Source organism: Equus caballus, chromosome 24, assembly GCF_041296265.1.
Source record: "Equus caballus isolate H_3958 breed thoroughbred chromosome 24, TB-T2T, whole genome shotgun sequence".
NCBI classification, from domain to species: domain Eukaryota; kingdom Metazoa; phylum Chordata; class Mammalia; order Perissodactyla; family Equidae; genus Equus; species Equus caballus.
In genome coordinates, this window is record NC_091707.1 from 38,866,313 (window position 1) to 38,883,188 (window position 16,876).

General features: G+C 39.7%; 1 protein-coding gene across 2 annotated transcripts in view; it reads right to left on the reverse strand.

The window, feature by feature from the left end:
* Positions 1-5,869: 5,869 nt before the first annotated feature.
* STON2 (stonin 2) overlaps positions 5,870-16,876 on the reverse strand; it is a 138,549-nt gene continuing 127,542 nt past the window's right edge. Inside the window, exons 6-7 of one of the 2 annotated variants that reach the window (XM_023628206.2) lie at positions 14,673-14,875; positions 5,870-13,134 (exon numbers count right to left, since the gene is read on the reverse strand). In XM_023628206.2, coding sequence (XP_023483974.2) covers positions 13,051-13,134; positions 14,673-14,875 — 287 coding nt within the window. In that variant the 3' untranslated portion in view covers positions 5,870-13,050. The remainder of the gene's footprint in view (positions 13,135-14,672; positions 14,876-16,876) is intronic. The other variant, XM_070249887.1, reaches the window with a different exon arrangement.

Genomic DNA, 16,876 nt, shown 5'->3' on the forward strand with positions numbered 1-16,876 from the left:
ATAGCTAAAACCAATTATTTTACTAATCTTAAGACTTCTCTAAATGTTTATGGTTTTTCTTGATGATGATAATATCAGGCAGTGGACAAGAATATTCTGTAGACTCATGACAAACAGAACTTTTTGAGTGAGCGCGTGTGAAATATTTCTTGTTGCAACTACATTGCCACATAGCATGTGTAAATGTGGCACAGCCTTTCAAAGCCATTCTTTGGAACATTTCTGCTTGTCCTTGTTTAAAGTATACCTATCACCTTTTCTTAAAGTTTCAAGATTAAGGATGTGTGCGTTCTCTGTAGGTCTTTCAACCATCCCCTTTTCATTGGTTTTGTTTTCGCATTTATTGCTCCTCTTTTTTTCCCTTCAAATCTCTTATTCCTCTTTGTTGTTTCCTGCCAGGCTCACTTCTTTTCCTACTTTTACTGATACTGAGATTAAAATGAAATATTGAAACATTCAGTTACTACTCCTATATTTCCTTATATATGGATTTATGTTCTTGTAAATTCCAGGCTTCAGCTATTTGCATGTCTCTCTTTAGAGAACAGATCTCCATAAATTCATAATTCAGGTACCAACTATAGGACTGAGGATGCCACATACTACTGTGTAGTTTTTACACTGCATAAAGGGACTCTTCCGAGAAGATGGAGGCGAAATCCAGGGCTTGATCTACCTGCAATATTTTCTAGTTTTGACGTGGGGCTTTATCAGCCCAGAAAGCATGGTGCCCTATCGTAATTCAAATGAAGGTATCCCATGTGCTGCCCTTGCCTCTGATGGTGCATTTGCTATGAAAACCATCTTCTGAACTAGGTATTTCTGGATGGCTGGACCATGTCTCACTTACCTCTGTATCCTTTGATCCTAATAGAACACTGAGTGGGCGCTTCAGAACATTTCTTCAATGACTACTATATTTATTAGCAATTATTCCTGAAGTAGAGTATTTTGAAGATTTGTTAGTCATTGCTGTCACCTGGAAGTGAGTTGACTCACTCACAACATTCCTGTAGGTGGCAGAGTAGCATAGATAAGAGCTTGGACTCTGGAGTCAGACATGTTCCACCACTTATCAGCTTTATGAATCTTGAGCAAGCTAAATGACCTCTTTGTTCCTTGGTTTTCTCACCTGTAAAATGAGGACGGTAATAATATCTTCTTTATAGAGTTGTTGTGAGGATTAAATGAAGTAATGCATATACATATAAAAGCACATAGCAGAATGCTAGGCATTGATGTTACTGTGGGTTAATGTAGAAGGAAGCACATTGAGCTAGCAAAGGAATTTATAAATTAAATGTTAAGCACATGAAATTTATTTGATAAGTGGTTTTATAGTGTGAAATATGTATTACGTGTCTTATTTTTAATTAGTAGAGATAAAATGTGTTAAGAAGAGAGACTGGGTAGAAAGAGGGTCAACAAATTACTGGAGGAGGATGATGATGCTTACTGTTCAAAGGGGCCAACTTTCGGAGGTACTGTCTCCACATCTCTCAGGGCACATTAAAAATACTTCTAATCAGGGGCTGGCCTGGTGGCACAGTGGTTAAGTTCACGTGTTCTGCTTCTTGGTGGCCCGGGGTGTGCCGGTTCGGATCCCGGGTGCGGACATGGCACCACTTAGAAAAGCCATGCTGTGGTAGGCGGCCCACGTATGGAGTAGAGCAGGATGGGCATGGATGTTAGCTCAGGGCCAGTCTTCCTCAGTGAAAAGAGGAGGATTGGCAGTAGTTAGCTCAGGGCTAATCTTCCTCAAAAAAAGAAAAAAAAACTTCTAATCAGAAATATTTTCAAATACTTGAAAATATTACTGCCAAGGTCTAGAGGATTTTGGATACCTCAGTTACTGCTAGATCTACTTCTCTCTGCTTGGAGGTGGAATTCCAAAGACAGCACAGGGTTGGGAAGCTGAATTAGCTTTGCCATTACTGAAGCACCAAACGGTTTATAAAGAGAAAGTCTTAGAGCACAAAGAACTTAGTTCTGGGTTTTAGAAATCAGGAGCACATTGGCTGCAAAGTCCCTGTCCCCACTTGATCATGCTGCCACAGAGAATGTTCCCCCAACAGAAGTGTTGCCGACCTGCAAGTAGGAATCCCACCATTGGAATTTTTGTTAAAAGAGCTCAGACCGCGAGTAGAAACCAGGTCTATTCATCCATTTAGAAGTGAGTGCTCACCTTTGTGGGGTGTCACAGTGTTTTGCTCTTATTTTTTCTTTGGTTATGCAGTTTATTTCTTTTATATGTCTTTCTCAACAAATCACAGACTTTCTTTTTTCTTTTTGGGAGGAAGATTGTCGCTGAGCTGACATCTGTGCCAATCTTCCTCTATTTTATGTGGGATGCTGCCACACTGTGGCTGGACGAGTGATGCTAGGTCCATGCCTGGGATCTGAACCCACGAACCCTGGGCCGCTGAAGCAGAAAACGCAAACTTAACCAGTACGTCACTGGGCTGGCCCCTAGACTTTCTTGTAAGCTTTTCCCAACTGAGTCTTACTAAACTGATGTCTTGGGTACTCTTTAAATTCATAATTTTAAAATCTTGGGAGAGAATACATTGATATGCAGCTTGTTATTTGGTATTTTGATAGCAAAAGCAATAGCAAGGTTTTTTTTTTAAAACATTGGGTTTCTGATAGGCTACCTGCAGGCTTGAAGGATAAACATAGCCAGGTTCAGTATTCCTAAATTGTTGATTCTTTCTCCCTTGCCCCACCATTCAGTCTGGTCACCAAATGCTTATATCCTCCTCTTTGCACTGAGCCTTTCTTCTTCATTGCAATTGTCATTCCCTTATTAGAGGTGTATTAAGAGAGTAAAGAGGGATAAATTTTGTACTGCCTGGCAAATCAGGAGAATTAAACATTCTTGCAGCATTCCTGACAGCAATAACCTCTGAGTTGCAAAGAGAAAAAAAAGCAATAGTAGAGAGAACTTTCCAGACTGCAGAGACTCAGAGGTAGAAGAGGGATGGACTTCAAGGGATCGCAAGAAAGTTTTACTAGAATATAGAGTGAATTTCAGTTGCATTCAATTGCACATTGATTTATGCTTGCTGATTCATATTGCTTTTTGTGTACTTTTGCCAGATACTGAGAAAGCCAATTCTCTTAGTCAACTATTGCTTTTTAATGAGGAGGATAAACCTAATAAATGTAAAATATTAAAAGGCAGCACACAAGTGTTAAGGCAGCAGATGAGATGTGCAATAGGGGTTTAGTTCAAAAGGAACTCAATGTGGGAAGAAATAACTGGAGACTTTCAGTCTCTGAGATACGTCCCTTCGTCTGCCACCGCTATCAGGTTAGTCTAGGCTCTCAGGACTTTATGTCTGTTAGTGAAAAGAGAGGGGAAGAGAAGGGAGGAGAGCAAGAGGGAGAGGAGGAGCCCAGTGAAGAGAAAAAATGTCATGACCCTGGGGTTTGCTCTTAACAGGTGGAGAATAGATTTTATCCTGTTCCCTTCTGTTGACCTAGACTGTATTGTGGGGAGGAAAGTACAAGTGTTTTGACTTTAACTCCTCTTGAAAATATTATCTGTAACTTTTGAGACCTCTAAAGGAAAATTGTGAGTTTACGTAAGTTCGTTTTGGAGGTCTAAGATAGACCTCCTTTGGTTTGGAAAGATACTTTAATGGGTCCGCGACAGGATGTGATAGCGTGGACCTAAAAATTGCTTTGCATAATAAAGTGAAGTAGAGTGGAGACTCATTATATTTCCATTCAAGTTATTTGGTCTGCCATTTCACTAAGTGGGTCTGTGAGGCAGATAAGGGATGCTGTCAAGCCCAAAACAGTCAGTTCATGTTGGTGAAACTCAGGGAATGATTGGGTGACTCATTTTAATGACTTCCCCACATTCACCATGAACTGAAACACATTGTTGTAGTGGCTAGGATTTTGGGTGGTGATGACTCTGTAAGTGTCCTCAATGAAGAAATTGAAAAATTAATTGAGTCATGGAGCAACTTTCATTAAAGAAGACTTAGTTTACTTTATTTTATGGGCAATTTAAGTGATTTTCAAGAGTATTGATTTTAGAACTTAATCTTCACTTAAGATGTGATTTTAAGAAGAGTTTTTCCCTTGGCAGTCAGAGAGACAGTAGTTTGGGGACTTGAAGAGTTGGCTCCATTTATTCAGGCTAGAGCTAAGGGAGAAAGATGTTTAATAAGGATTCCTTCTGTGTGGTATGGGCAATGAACTTTAGGAGCAGGGATGTCTGATATTCAGTTTTAAGTTCTTTCCCCTTTTGTGTTATACTCACAGTTGATTGCTAACCTTTGGTAAACATCAGTTTCACCACCAGGTTTGAATTATTAATGCCTTGCAGAATGGAGAGAGGGGGCTGCCTTCATTAAATAAGATAATGCATCTGAAATACTCAGTACAAGTGGTTTCATCAGATGTTAGCTCATATTATGATGTCTGGGGAATACAGAAGGCTGCCCATCATGGGGGAATAAAGAGGACATAGTTGGAGGTGATCAAGGGGGAGCTGGGAAGAGTTTGGAATAAGAGCTGACAAATGACACTGAGGACACTTAAATTCTCATCTTTTTTTCCTCTCATTCTCAACTCTCCCTTCCCTAAATCCTGAGAAACATTAGGGAGCATGCTTGGCTTCAGTTACTTAAGTAGTTATTCCACTCGGATATTAAAGGAAAGGGGAATCTTAGAAGGGTAAAACCTTGTGACAATGTGGGACCTAGACAATAGGTCTCAAAACTTGTTCAAGAGGACTCTGAGCAGATAGGAATGAAAGAATAATGGGAAGGAGTAGATGTTCTTCACAATCTCCAACTTAAGAAAATTCCATGCTCTTATTTGGCTCTTAACCCTTTTGTGTACAGGTATCAGTTAATTTTGTACTGACTAGGCTATAAAATTCTTTGTGTTCTGTTGAGGACAAAGTTCTCTTGATGGCAGAGGGCCACTGCACTGGTCTGAGTTCTCCTCTTGTAGATAAATATTTTGCAATAAGATGAATTTTGCAATAAGATGTCCATGGTCTATTTGAACTAAACAAAACATAAAGGTGTTTTTTTTCTTGCCTTGTTTACCCCAAAAAACCTTTAAATTATTTTCCTTGCCTTTAATTTTTCTCCTAGTCCAAAATACCCAGCACACTGTAGAGAGATTAGTCTTTCTAGAATAATGCTTTATTGGCAAGATTCTGAAATGGCTTCATAGCATTTACTAGATGGACTAGGTTGGCCAGATACAAGCTCTACCACAGCTTGGCCTCTCAGTCTTATCTCTTGATGTGCGTGAACCCTTCGCCCAGGTCAGGCTTTCTCCTTTTAACCCAAAGTACTACTTTTACACCTGCTTCTTCCCAACTCTATAACTCTCTTCCTCTTGCCACTGAGTTAAATTTTACCCCCACCTCCAGGTCTCACTTAAAAGCCATCTTTCCGGTGAAAACTTCGTAAGTATTCTGGTCCATATTGACTTCTTTCCCGTCTGACTTTATGTTGACATTAGTCGTTTGGATTCATCAATCGATTGAACATTTATTTGTTGAGCACTGACAATATGCCAGGAACACAATGCAAATGTTTTCGATTATGTGCTCTTTTATATTTCTCACTATGTATGTGTATGTACTTAGCACCAAGAAAACTTTAAGGATTGTATCATTTTTGTTTTCTCACAGAATTGGACACAAAATAGGAATGCAATAAATACATCTTGAATTGACTATATACATGATAAACTTAACTAGGATAATTAAAACAGGTTACTTGTTAACTTGTCACCATATGATCACTAACCATATTAATTGGGTGATGGGCCTTCTTAATAATAAACATTTTCAATATGCCTGACACCTCATTAAATCTTGCATAGTGACAGATTTTGTTTACAAATTTTTATTAATAGCTCATTTTCATAGCTCAAAAAAGGGGATTACAGATGATAATCAGCAGAATAGTTAAAAAAAAAACCTCGCCTCTACAGAGTTAGCCAGTGTGTAGACTTTATTACATAGGCACATATTATTATCTTTTTTAAAGTAAACTAGTTTTACATAACATTAACCACAATAGTACAAGAAGTTACATCAAATGAGGATGGATGATGAATGAAGGAAAATACAGGCCTTGGATCAACTGAATCATTCACTGGATCTTGGGTCCCTCCATGCTGACACATTGAAATTCACTACGGACATTACAAAAATGGAGGGTGAAGAGGAGTGTTCTTTTATCACTCTTTGCCTAAAAAACTGATTCTGTTTAATTTCTTGAATACGGTAAAGTTTTCTCCAGGTTCTGTTGGCAGGCAGACACAAAGGTTAAATGAATGCTGGCTTAGGGGCTTAGAGTCGGAGGAGTTCATATTCTTCCCTTCTGTCACCCCCATACTTCAAAACCTTTACACCCTTTGGTCCAATAGGTTGCTTCAGGATCTCACTGCACATCTGCTTTCCCAGAACTGCTCTCATTGGATACCAGGTGGGTCGCTGATCCTGAAGCATATGGAGGCAAGACAATGGCTCTTAAGGCTTCAGTCACAGTGTGGCTAGATGGCGTCCACAACTAGCATTGAGGATTTGATCTGAGGCAGAGCATAGGACTGAACAGGAAGAGGATGCTGGAATTCCTTGCTCTGTCCAGTTGGAATCGAGCAAGTACATTTGACCAACTTCAAGTGCAAGAAACTATAATCATACTAACACATACCACAAAAGAGATGCTATTTTGTAGCTTGTACATGTTAAAAAAAATTTTTTAACTACATTTTCATGTTACTAAGAGACAGGATAAGAAGGACTGACCCTTTCTCTCATCTCATTTTGCCATAACTGAATTATAGCCTCAGAATATTTACTGAATATTTTTTCCTCTCTCAATTTCTACAGTCTTTTGTATAAAAGCACACATCTATAAATCACTGATCATCCTAATGTGACCCCTCAGTACCTTGGCGGGTTAGACCTACTTCCGCTTGAAGTAGTACCCAAATGCTAACATCCACTTCGGAGATGTGCCTGTTCCTCTCCACACTCACATCACTGTTGTGCTGGTGATGCCAGCGGGACTTCCAGAGCAGTGTTCCAACTGGTCTTCACCACTCTTCTGATCCTCCATCTTTATCTACGTTTTGAAGGCAACTACACAATAGAGGATTGCAGGGTTTTCTGTGTGTCTGTTGTCTGGGCAGATGAGAGACATGAAAAGGAAAAAGATGGGCCAGCTGATTTTTCCAGTATTCAAATTTTAAATTTCTTGGTTCTTAAAACTATATGAGAGTCCTATTGACAGGAAGTATCACTGACAGTGGCACCAAAGGATATTTTGTAAAATATCCCATAAAACTGGAGTTGGAAAGGATCTGAGAAACAATTAGTTCAGCTTCCTCACTTCTTTAGCTGAGGTCACTGAAGCCCAATTGAGAAAAGAGCAAGTCACTCAACATGGTGATTGTCTCCATGACCCTGTCCTTTAAAGATTCATAGAAACCCCAACTTTCCCTTGATAAAGGGCACTCCCACCAATGACTTTACATCAGCAGTCCTCAGTGTCCTTGTGTTTGGCCTTAGCTCCCTTTAGGGAAGCTGGCAGCTAACACAGCACCTTGACCAGAGTGGACGCTTGATAAATATTTGTTGAATTGAATTAATTCTGTTGTTTATCCCTGCTATGCAATCTTTTCTTTTTCCTAAAGCTCCTCACTTGTAAGGGATGGCCTCTAGTTCAAGTATTTTGAGGTTTGCCGGCCAGTGCTGTATTTGTCATCTCGCTATACTTTATCTTTTCATATTGAAATTCTATCTTTGGAGTCCGTTCTTTTCCAGCTTTTCATTACACACAATTATTATTTGCCTCTCCCCAGGCACTACCAAACACATTACTATATATTGTTTCTGCCTTTTACAGGCCTGGAATTGCAAGTCCAAAGATTTTTTTTTTTTCCAATTCTTAAAACAAAAACAGAGGCTAGGACCCTCAGTCAGATTTGCTAAGGCACACTAGAAGAAATGCAAAAATTCTGTATTCCTGCTTTAGTTGATACATAGGAAAACATTACTGATACACACACGTATTTTCTACATTTATGACTGCCTTATACATCTTGTTTTCTTTTAATTCCTTAAAAACATAAATATGAGTCACAATACCCAGAGCAAGTTTCATTTACAAAAAGCATAATTAAGAAATGGTGATTTGTAGGGAATTGGCACTTGGACATTGGTAATGCTTAGAAAACGTCTCTAGAACTTGGTGAGAATGCCATAACTAATTTTATATAAAGAGCTGTCGTGGTGTGGGGGAGGCTTGGTAGTGAACTGTCAGAGAGACGCATTTATTGGATGATATTTGTTGTGGATTTAATTTTTTTGTTAGTTCTGTTTGAATTTCCTGTTAAACTGCATTCTTAACATGACCTAAATTCTCGATATGCTAGAATTAACTTACCATCATCATTCACAGAAGAGTTAAAGTTACCATTCCCAACTGGGAGAATTTCTAAAAGTAGGCTAGATAGCAGGGCTTCCTACTCAAATCAATTTAATATTCGCAAGGCTTTTAAGAAAATATTTCAGATAATTCTCTGCTTTCCCACCACTAAACTTATTATGGACTTAAAGGAGCTCTGAAACCGTGATTTCACTTCACGAGTTTCAGCCTTACTATCTCAGACCTCCATCTTACTATGGTGACAAAATAAATACACAGTAACCTTGGTCAGTGGTTAATGTTCAGGAAAACAAAGACCCAGCACAGCAGGATGGCCGTGTGCTCTAGCAATGCTTTCTTCTCCTGCTGGCCATTCAAATGGGCAAGGCTCAGGCTCACAGGTCTGTCTGACTTGTGGGAACAAAACTGGATGAATCATCTTGACTATGACAGCATCTGTGCTCCTGAATCTTTGGGCACAAAAACGTTCTTCAATACGTATAAAGTACATTGTAGTTTAAATTCACCTGCACATTAAGCGTGTAAGGGCTGACAGCTATCATTAGTTGACAGTGGAGGCGGGAATAAAAGGAAAGAAAAATTATTTCAGTCTTCCAGAAAATAAAAGCATACTTGCTTGCTTTTATGTAAGTATTCGATGATAAGTAAGGGTTAAATAGTCTTAGAGTCTCAGGTTCAGTATTCCTTCAGCAGCCATTTATTGAATACCTAATAATTTCCCTTTATTTCATTAATATATGTTTGTCCTATCAACAAGGATAAGGTGACTGAAACCTATTCTATTCCAAGCTTTGTGCCAGGTACTGGAAACAAAGAATAACATAGATTCCTTGCCTTTATGGATCACTTTTCTTGAGAATGTGAATTTCTAGGAAAATCAACTCCTACCCGCACCTACTGGATTTGAACAGAAATTATTCTCATTTCAAACAAGAAATATTTCACATAAAAAATGTTCTCAAGGGTTTTGAGCCCTGCCAATAATGCAGGAAGGTAGAGAAGAGAAAAAGAGCCAAATAGAAAAAAAAAAAAAACTGTCCAGACAACATTTAATATAAGTGAAATGCAAAATTTTGATAAGGGATAACTAGTACTATGTTTACAAGAGTGGCAAGGGGGGGCTGGTTAATGGTCCCCCACAAAGTACCTGATATCTCTTGTTTGACATACGATAATGAGTACATTTCTTATCCTCTTTTACTAGAAAGTCACAAAGCAAGCCGCTAGACTCAAAAGAAAGCACAGCTCTTGATATCATGTGACATCTAATTTATGTTCTAATAGTAATACTATGTATTGGTAAAATGAATTCACTTACATATTTTCACATTATTGATAACACAGACAAGGGTTATTCGTGACTGCACACATACAAAATCCAGGTCCAAGGTGACAAACTTAGAATCTGCACATTAAAAAGGTAATTTGCCCAAATGTGTTTTCTATGTAGGCTATTAGCAAAACACTAAGTCTAAAAATACACAGTATTATAATTCCCCAAACTCCGAGATGCTACCCATAATCAGTTTTCCAAAAACAGTAGAAAGAAAACAAATTTGATGAAATAGAGGTGGTAGGTTTTTTAGAATTAATAATAATTTGGGCACACCCAGTGGTGCAGTGGTTAAGTTCGCACATTCTGCTTTGGCGGCCCAGGGTTTGCCAGTTTGGATCCCAGGTGTGGACCTACGCACCACTTGTCAAGCCATGCTGTGGCAGGTATCCCACATATAAAGTAGAGGAAGATGGGCATGGATGTTAGCTCAGGGCCAGTCTTCCTCAGCAAAAAGAGGAGGATTGGTGGCAGATGTTAGCTCAGGGTTAATCTTCCTCAAAAAAACAAAAGAAAAGCATTAATAATAATTTGCTTGCTGAACATAGATAGCATGGAAGGGATTTTCCAAGCCCTTGGTTTATAACAGCAACAACAAAATGTCCAGCTGAAAGCATGAAGGCAATGAACATTAATGAAGGGGCAGGGGAAGCCCAACAAGCAACACACATGTGGTGCTAGCAGGTGGGGCAGAGATCTTGAGAGAGTGCGCAGGTGCTAACCTTGGGTAAGGAAAGTGCCAGAATAACTTTCCCCTTGCCAACTCTTCAACCCATTTGATGTTTCCATGAGGAATCTCATGTGCCTTCAGTGCAACAGAGGAAGAGCTATGCCTTCCTCACTTGACAAAGTCCTCTGGGGGAGCCCACTGAATTTCAAAGAGCATGAGAAACCACTTAGCAAAGAAAAAAACAACTAAAGTTAGAAAGTCCTATTACTATTGAGACTAAACCTACATGTAGAAGGGAATCTTAGTAGTCATCCAGTCCAAATTCAATGTCAGAGTCCCTTTCATAGCATCTGGGATGGATGGTTATTTGAACCTTTGGGCATTTACAGTAAAAGAAAATTTTACTACTTGAGTCTATTCCTCTTTAGAACAACTCTTACCAGAAAATTCTTTCTTATATTGAAGCAAACACGTGTCATCTATAAGGTTCCTCTTTGTTCCTATTTTTGCCCTTTGAAGCTACATAGAATAAGTCTAATTCTTCTCCCTTTTTATAGCTCAACAGAAATTCCAAGGAAGCTATTGTATCATTCCCTCCTTTTTTACACTCCCTTTCCAGCTATACCTTCTGTTCTTCAGGGGAACTATTCTCCTGTTCCTTATATAATGAGATCCTTCACGATCCTGGCCACCTGCCTCTGGATACAATTTATTAATGTCTCTCTTAAAACATGGTACCCAAAGTTGAGGCTAATCCTCCATCCAGATGTGGACTGACCAATGCAGCATGCAGGGCTCCCTGGACTTCTATTAGCACAGGTTGAATGCATTAGCCTTGTGAATAGCCACAATAGACTCCTGATTCAAAATCGAACTCGTATTTCCCTAACAAAACATTTCCACATGAACTGCTGTGAAACCAGGACTTTCCAACCCCCTTCCCATCAACACACACACCTAAACACATACATCCACAAACACACACACAGGTATCTCACTCTGTACATAGAGGGTTGCATTTAAGAAATTGGGAATATAGAGTTTCCCATTAATGCCTATGCAATTTCATCCTTTTAGTTTCAGTCTTATGTTCAGGTATTTCAAAAAATTGTAATGATTTCTATATCCTAGAGTCAGTATATGGTTAGAATTCAATGATTATTCATTGAATAAACTAATCCTGAATCTGCCAGTCAACAGACTGGATATACTGTCTGTTTGTGTGTAATTTATAAATCTGATAAGCTTGCTTTCTGTCCCCTTAGTCTGTTCTTCATGGGAGAAATAGAAAGGCAAATAGAAGCTGCCTTTAAATTGCTGAGCAGGTATCCCCTTTGGAACAGCCAATGTAGCTCCTTGTATCGTAAAAAAAAGAAAAAAAGCAAAAAACACCAAAGTACAAATAAGAAGCAGAGGTACAGAATGTGAGCAGGAACGATGAAGGGAAAGAAGGTTGACTGTCCCAGACCCCTGGTATCAGGAGTCAGTGTTCCCAATATTAGAAAAATATGGCTTTCTCCCATCCCTACCCCAGAATCATCTGTCTTTTAGATCTATTATAAAACTATGATTACCAAACTCTGAATTTTGGGGAAAAGCTCATACAAGTTTAGTTTTGGAACAGCTTTTAAAATGATCTTTTCAGCTTATATTTCTTGTAAAGTTTAAGTTAGAGAGACATGCAACTGTCTATTGACTAGGAGGTATAAAAAGAGCTTCCAAATGCCCCTGGCAAATGCCTGAGGTATAATATATATATATATATAATCAGTTTGTTTCATGAATCAGAAATGGCCAATATTTTTCAGTGTGAATTTGGGAATTCACTAAGACTGAAGCTGTCTCCTGAATTGAATATAATCTCACAGTTAAGGTCCCTTTTCCCAGAATGAAGAAAAATAAGCTCAACTTTGCTTTCCCTTCAACAGTCACCCTTTGCATACAGTGGGGCTAATGCAGAATCCAAAGTATCCTACTGTGCCTTTTTTCCCTTGTCTATTGTGGTTCAGGGTGGCGAACCCTGAGGCTGAAACCTTAGAGAGACGGAAAAAGTGTTTCAATCAAAACAATCTAGAACCGGAAGAAGTTGAAAACTTCTGTTGCATAGTGTTAATGTTTAAAGAATGGAGACACCTACAAAAGGCCTAGTGGACCCAAAGAGGAACTCTGTACCTTCTCTAGAAGGAGTGGCAGAGATGGATTCTTACTTAATTAACTTCTCAAGACTGTGTTTTCCAGAAAATCATGTAAGTGACAGATAACATCAGCAGGAAATTGTGCCAACACTCATGTGGGAGGTTCTTTTCCTGACTCTGACGGTCACAACAAACCACAGGCAAGTGCTGTCAGATAAGCAGAGTGCAGAGAAGGCTTAATTATCCAATGAGCTCCAAAAGTCAGGTGAACCAGGTGCTTCGGGCATGATCGGAGTGCCTCCAAAGCAACCACCTCAGGGTTTCCTGTTAAAATACAGGGAACTACAAACAGGAAGGCCTAACACACTGCTCCCAACACGGAGTAGCCATGGTAGGCACTGACGTGAGCTTCCGCTGTTCAGAAAGACATCCTCTCACGATTCTGGGGTCAGGGCCCCCTGCAGTAGGGCTTCGTCACTGGACCCCACACTCCTTGGGATTTTCCATTTCATCTCCTTCAAAGTCTGGCTTCAAACTCTTTTTTTGCTCAATTTCCACCTGCCAAGAATAGAAGTTGGAGAGAAATATCAGACAGAAGAGAAAAAACATTCCAACAAATAAATAAACCTCTAGGTTCTTTGAGATTCCCTGTAATTTTTGCTAATATTTTAGGCACACTGGAGCTACTGGCCCTGTGTATATTATTAATGTCTCTTTGCACATGCTTCTTGCTTGGTCTGGAATTCCCTTCCCCTCACAGTCTACCTGGAAAATTCCCATTCTTTGCCTTGCACAGTTGCTCACAGGTCAGCACATCTGTGAAGCTATTCTCGACTCATTAGGTAGAGTTACGTGCTCCCCTGTGCATTGTGCATAGTCCCACTGTACCTTGTACACATGCCCAGAACCACTATACCACAGGCTCCACAGGACAGGGGCAGGCCCTTGTTCACTCCTGTATGCCAGTAATGCAGGCATACAGCAGGCAATCACAGAATTTATCAAATGAATGAATTCCTTTGCAATTGGCTGTTTATACTCTCCATTACTTTATCTCTTTAAAGGTCTCCAAATTGACAAGTATTATACTGCTTACCATTCTACCCATATCTTCTACAAAATACTGCAGCTGTAATTATAAATGGATTAATAAATTAATCTTGCCTTGAAAGTGACACACTTCAACTGAAGCCTTTGATAAGATAGGCCGAGAATCCTTCGAGTTAGGGAGTTTAATAATTAAAGATCCTCTTAACACCACTTTGGATATTTATGATGAGGGATACAATTCAAGACAGAACAACTGACTAGGGTCATGTTTGAGGAAAGTGCTATTTCTTTTCTGGCCACAAGATGGAGTATTTGTTCTTTTTGGTAGTTAAATGTTTTAGATCCCACAACTAAGGAAACATTTAAGGAACAATTAATAACCATGTAAATCTAAGGATATTATTATGAATAGAAAATTATTAAACCACTTTGCAAAATCCTTCTTCAATAACCCCATTTTCCATCTTTGGCATTTAATCTCCTCCTATTGAATTTCTAACTCCTTAGGATATAATCACATAAAGTCAGAATTCTTCCTCCTTCCGCAGCCCTGGACCCATTACCATTACAGAAGCTTGTCTGGCTTTTGACTTGTGTCCTATTACAACCCAGCGACCAGGTCATCTGTGTCCTAACTTTACTCAGATCCACTTCGACTCCCGTAGCTGAAATACCTTTGTGTTAGCACTTTCCTGACACTCCCCTCCACCTCCAAGTTCACTACTCTGTAACATAAATTATACTGTGAATGAGTAACAGTAATCCCTTTACCCCAGGACTCTCTTGTCGTCGTTTATGACCAAAAGACATTATATTCTTTTCTCTGCCTCTTTATTTTTTCCCCAACCTTTCTCTCGCCCTCTAGAGAGATTATTCATTTAAATCAGAGGAGACTCACGCACAGCTCTGCAGGCTGAACCTCCCCCTAAGGTGGTAAGAGAACACCTTGCACCCGTGGCCAGTGCTGCCACAAGGAATGAGCGGGGGAGGGGAGAAGGGTGAGCAAATGGACCGGGTAGCATTAGACAGATGCCGCCGGAGGCTACCTTGTAGCTGTAGTGTGCGGAATAATTAACCCACTTCCTGACATCGGTCTTGTCTTCCACGGAGATGGATCGTACAGCAGCTTTGGAGGCAGAAGTTGTGGGCATGCTGAACTCGACATTCACGTGATTGGCAAATCTGGAAGGCACTTCCCGGTCAGAGCCAAGTTCAAGGTGGCAGAAGAAACAGTGTGGATGACCAGAAGCTATAAAAGAAAGACAAAGAATCTAGAGATCAGGTTCTTTGGGGAAGAAGTGGAAGAAGAGCCACCTCAATAACAAGGGAGGCCCGGCAGTCTTGCAGAAGTCCAGCGCTGCGCAAAGGATTAGCCTCAGCAGAAATCACTGCGTGTGCCCCAGACCCTTTGATATAAGACTCTCTGGTTACAGTAGCCTGGTATCCTAGCAATAAAACCCAGGGTCTGAGAAATCGAGGTCACCCTGCCCACTTAGGTCAGAGTGATATGTGAACACAGCACAAATACTAAGAAACAGGGACTGTACACTGGCCGAGAGGAATGAAAGGGATCAGATCTGAGTACCTAATAAAACATCAGTTACAGCCACCTGCAGCAAAATCATCGATTTCCTTTGAAAGATGAACTAAATTTTCTTAATAGCATTTCATATTTAAAAAAAAAATGCTTTGGGCAGTTTTTGTGGGTGAATGGCATATAGAAATGACAAAGCCCTTATAAACAGCACATGTGTCTTTGGGAAGCATATGGTACACTGGAGAGAACAGCCTAACAGGACCCCTGGGTTTGACTTCCAGCTCTCCTGCTAAGTGGCAGAGACCCCATACCCAGGTTCTTTGTTCTCTCCAGGCCTCAATTCCTCATCTTCGAAGTGGAGAGTGGGGGAGCGGGTGGTGGGAAAGGGTAGCGTACCAATGCCGGGCACCGTCCCTTCCTGCTCTTTAATTCCATAAGTCTACGTTAGTCTTACTGTACTTGGATGGCAAACTTAAGGTCTAATTTTCATTTGAGGATTGTTATTAGATATTTGAGGGAAAAGAATTAGTTCTGTGACTATAACCATTGAAACAGTGTCATCGTCATCAGTCAGAGGGAGCAGGAAACGGCTGTGGAGCACTCTGTGCCAGGTACTGTGTTAAAGCTTTACACAGATTCTCCCACCGCATCTTCATAACAATGCCGTGAGGTCATAATTATCCCATTCTACAGATGAGGAAACCAAGGCATCAGGAGGTAAAGTGAATGCCCAAGGTCATAGCTAGAAACTGGCAGAGCTAAGAACTGAACACAGCAGTCTGACTCCAAAGTGTTGCTAACCACTTTGTCTGAGTCACAACCTCATGATCCCCAAACCTCAAGACCAGGTTCGCAGGGTGACAGGAGTGCAGAGGAAAGCTGTGTAAGAGCAGTGTAAGCTGAAGAACCTCCATGTAGCAACTTGCTATGGATAAACGATGTGACACGGCTTTCACTTCATTATGTAACTGCAACAGCCCTTAGTTATCTGAGTTCTCCCAAATAAACAGTTCCAATTTTCTTTCTTGGTCTGGGCAGGACTTTTTAATCTCAGAGAGTGAGGACATACACACCCGCTCTCCAAGGAAAACATTACAGAGTGAAGTATTTGTTTTGTTCTCTTGCACAATGGTTATTTTTAAAGAGTAATACTTTGGGAAATTAATTGAAAAATTTGCACTGGATTTTAGGAAAGGAATTTAAAGAAGATACATGTAATAGTAAAAAGCACATTATTTGAAAAAGAATCCATTCAATTTTTTAAAATTGTGTACCACAGAGGTAATTATAGAGCTATCATTTATTGAGGATTTATTACAGGCCAGAGACTGTGCTAAACACTTAAAAGCATTATCTAATTTCATTCTTAATGAGCTAGGTATTAATAATGCTATTTTACAGATGAGGAAAAAAGATGCCCTGAGAGGTTTAAGTAAATAGCCTGAGGCCACACACACCCATTAAATTGTTAACACTGGGAATAAAACTTTGCTCTAATGACTCCCAATTATGTCCTAAACTCCTCTCAATATATTGTTACAGGTTTAGAGCACTACAAAGTATATAGAAGAGTTTCTTAATTTAATTTAATAGCAACTTGAGCAACGGTTTTATCTAATTACAATTATTTATATTGTTGGAATATTGAGAAATCATTACTTTCCGCAAAACCGATTTCCTCCTCTCACCCCACAAAGCATATTCACAGCAAAC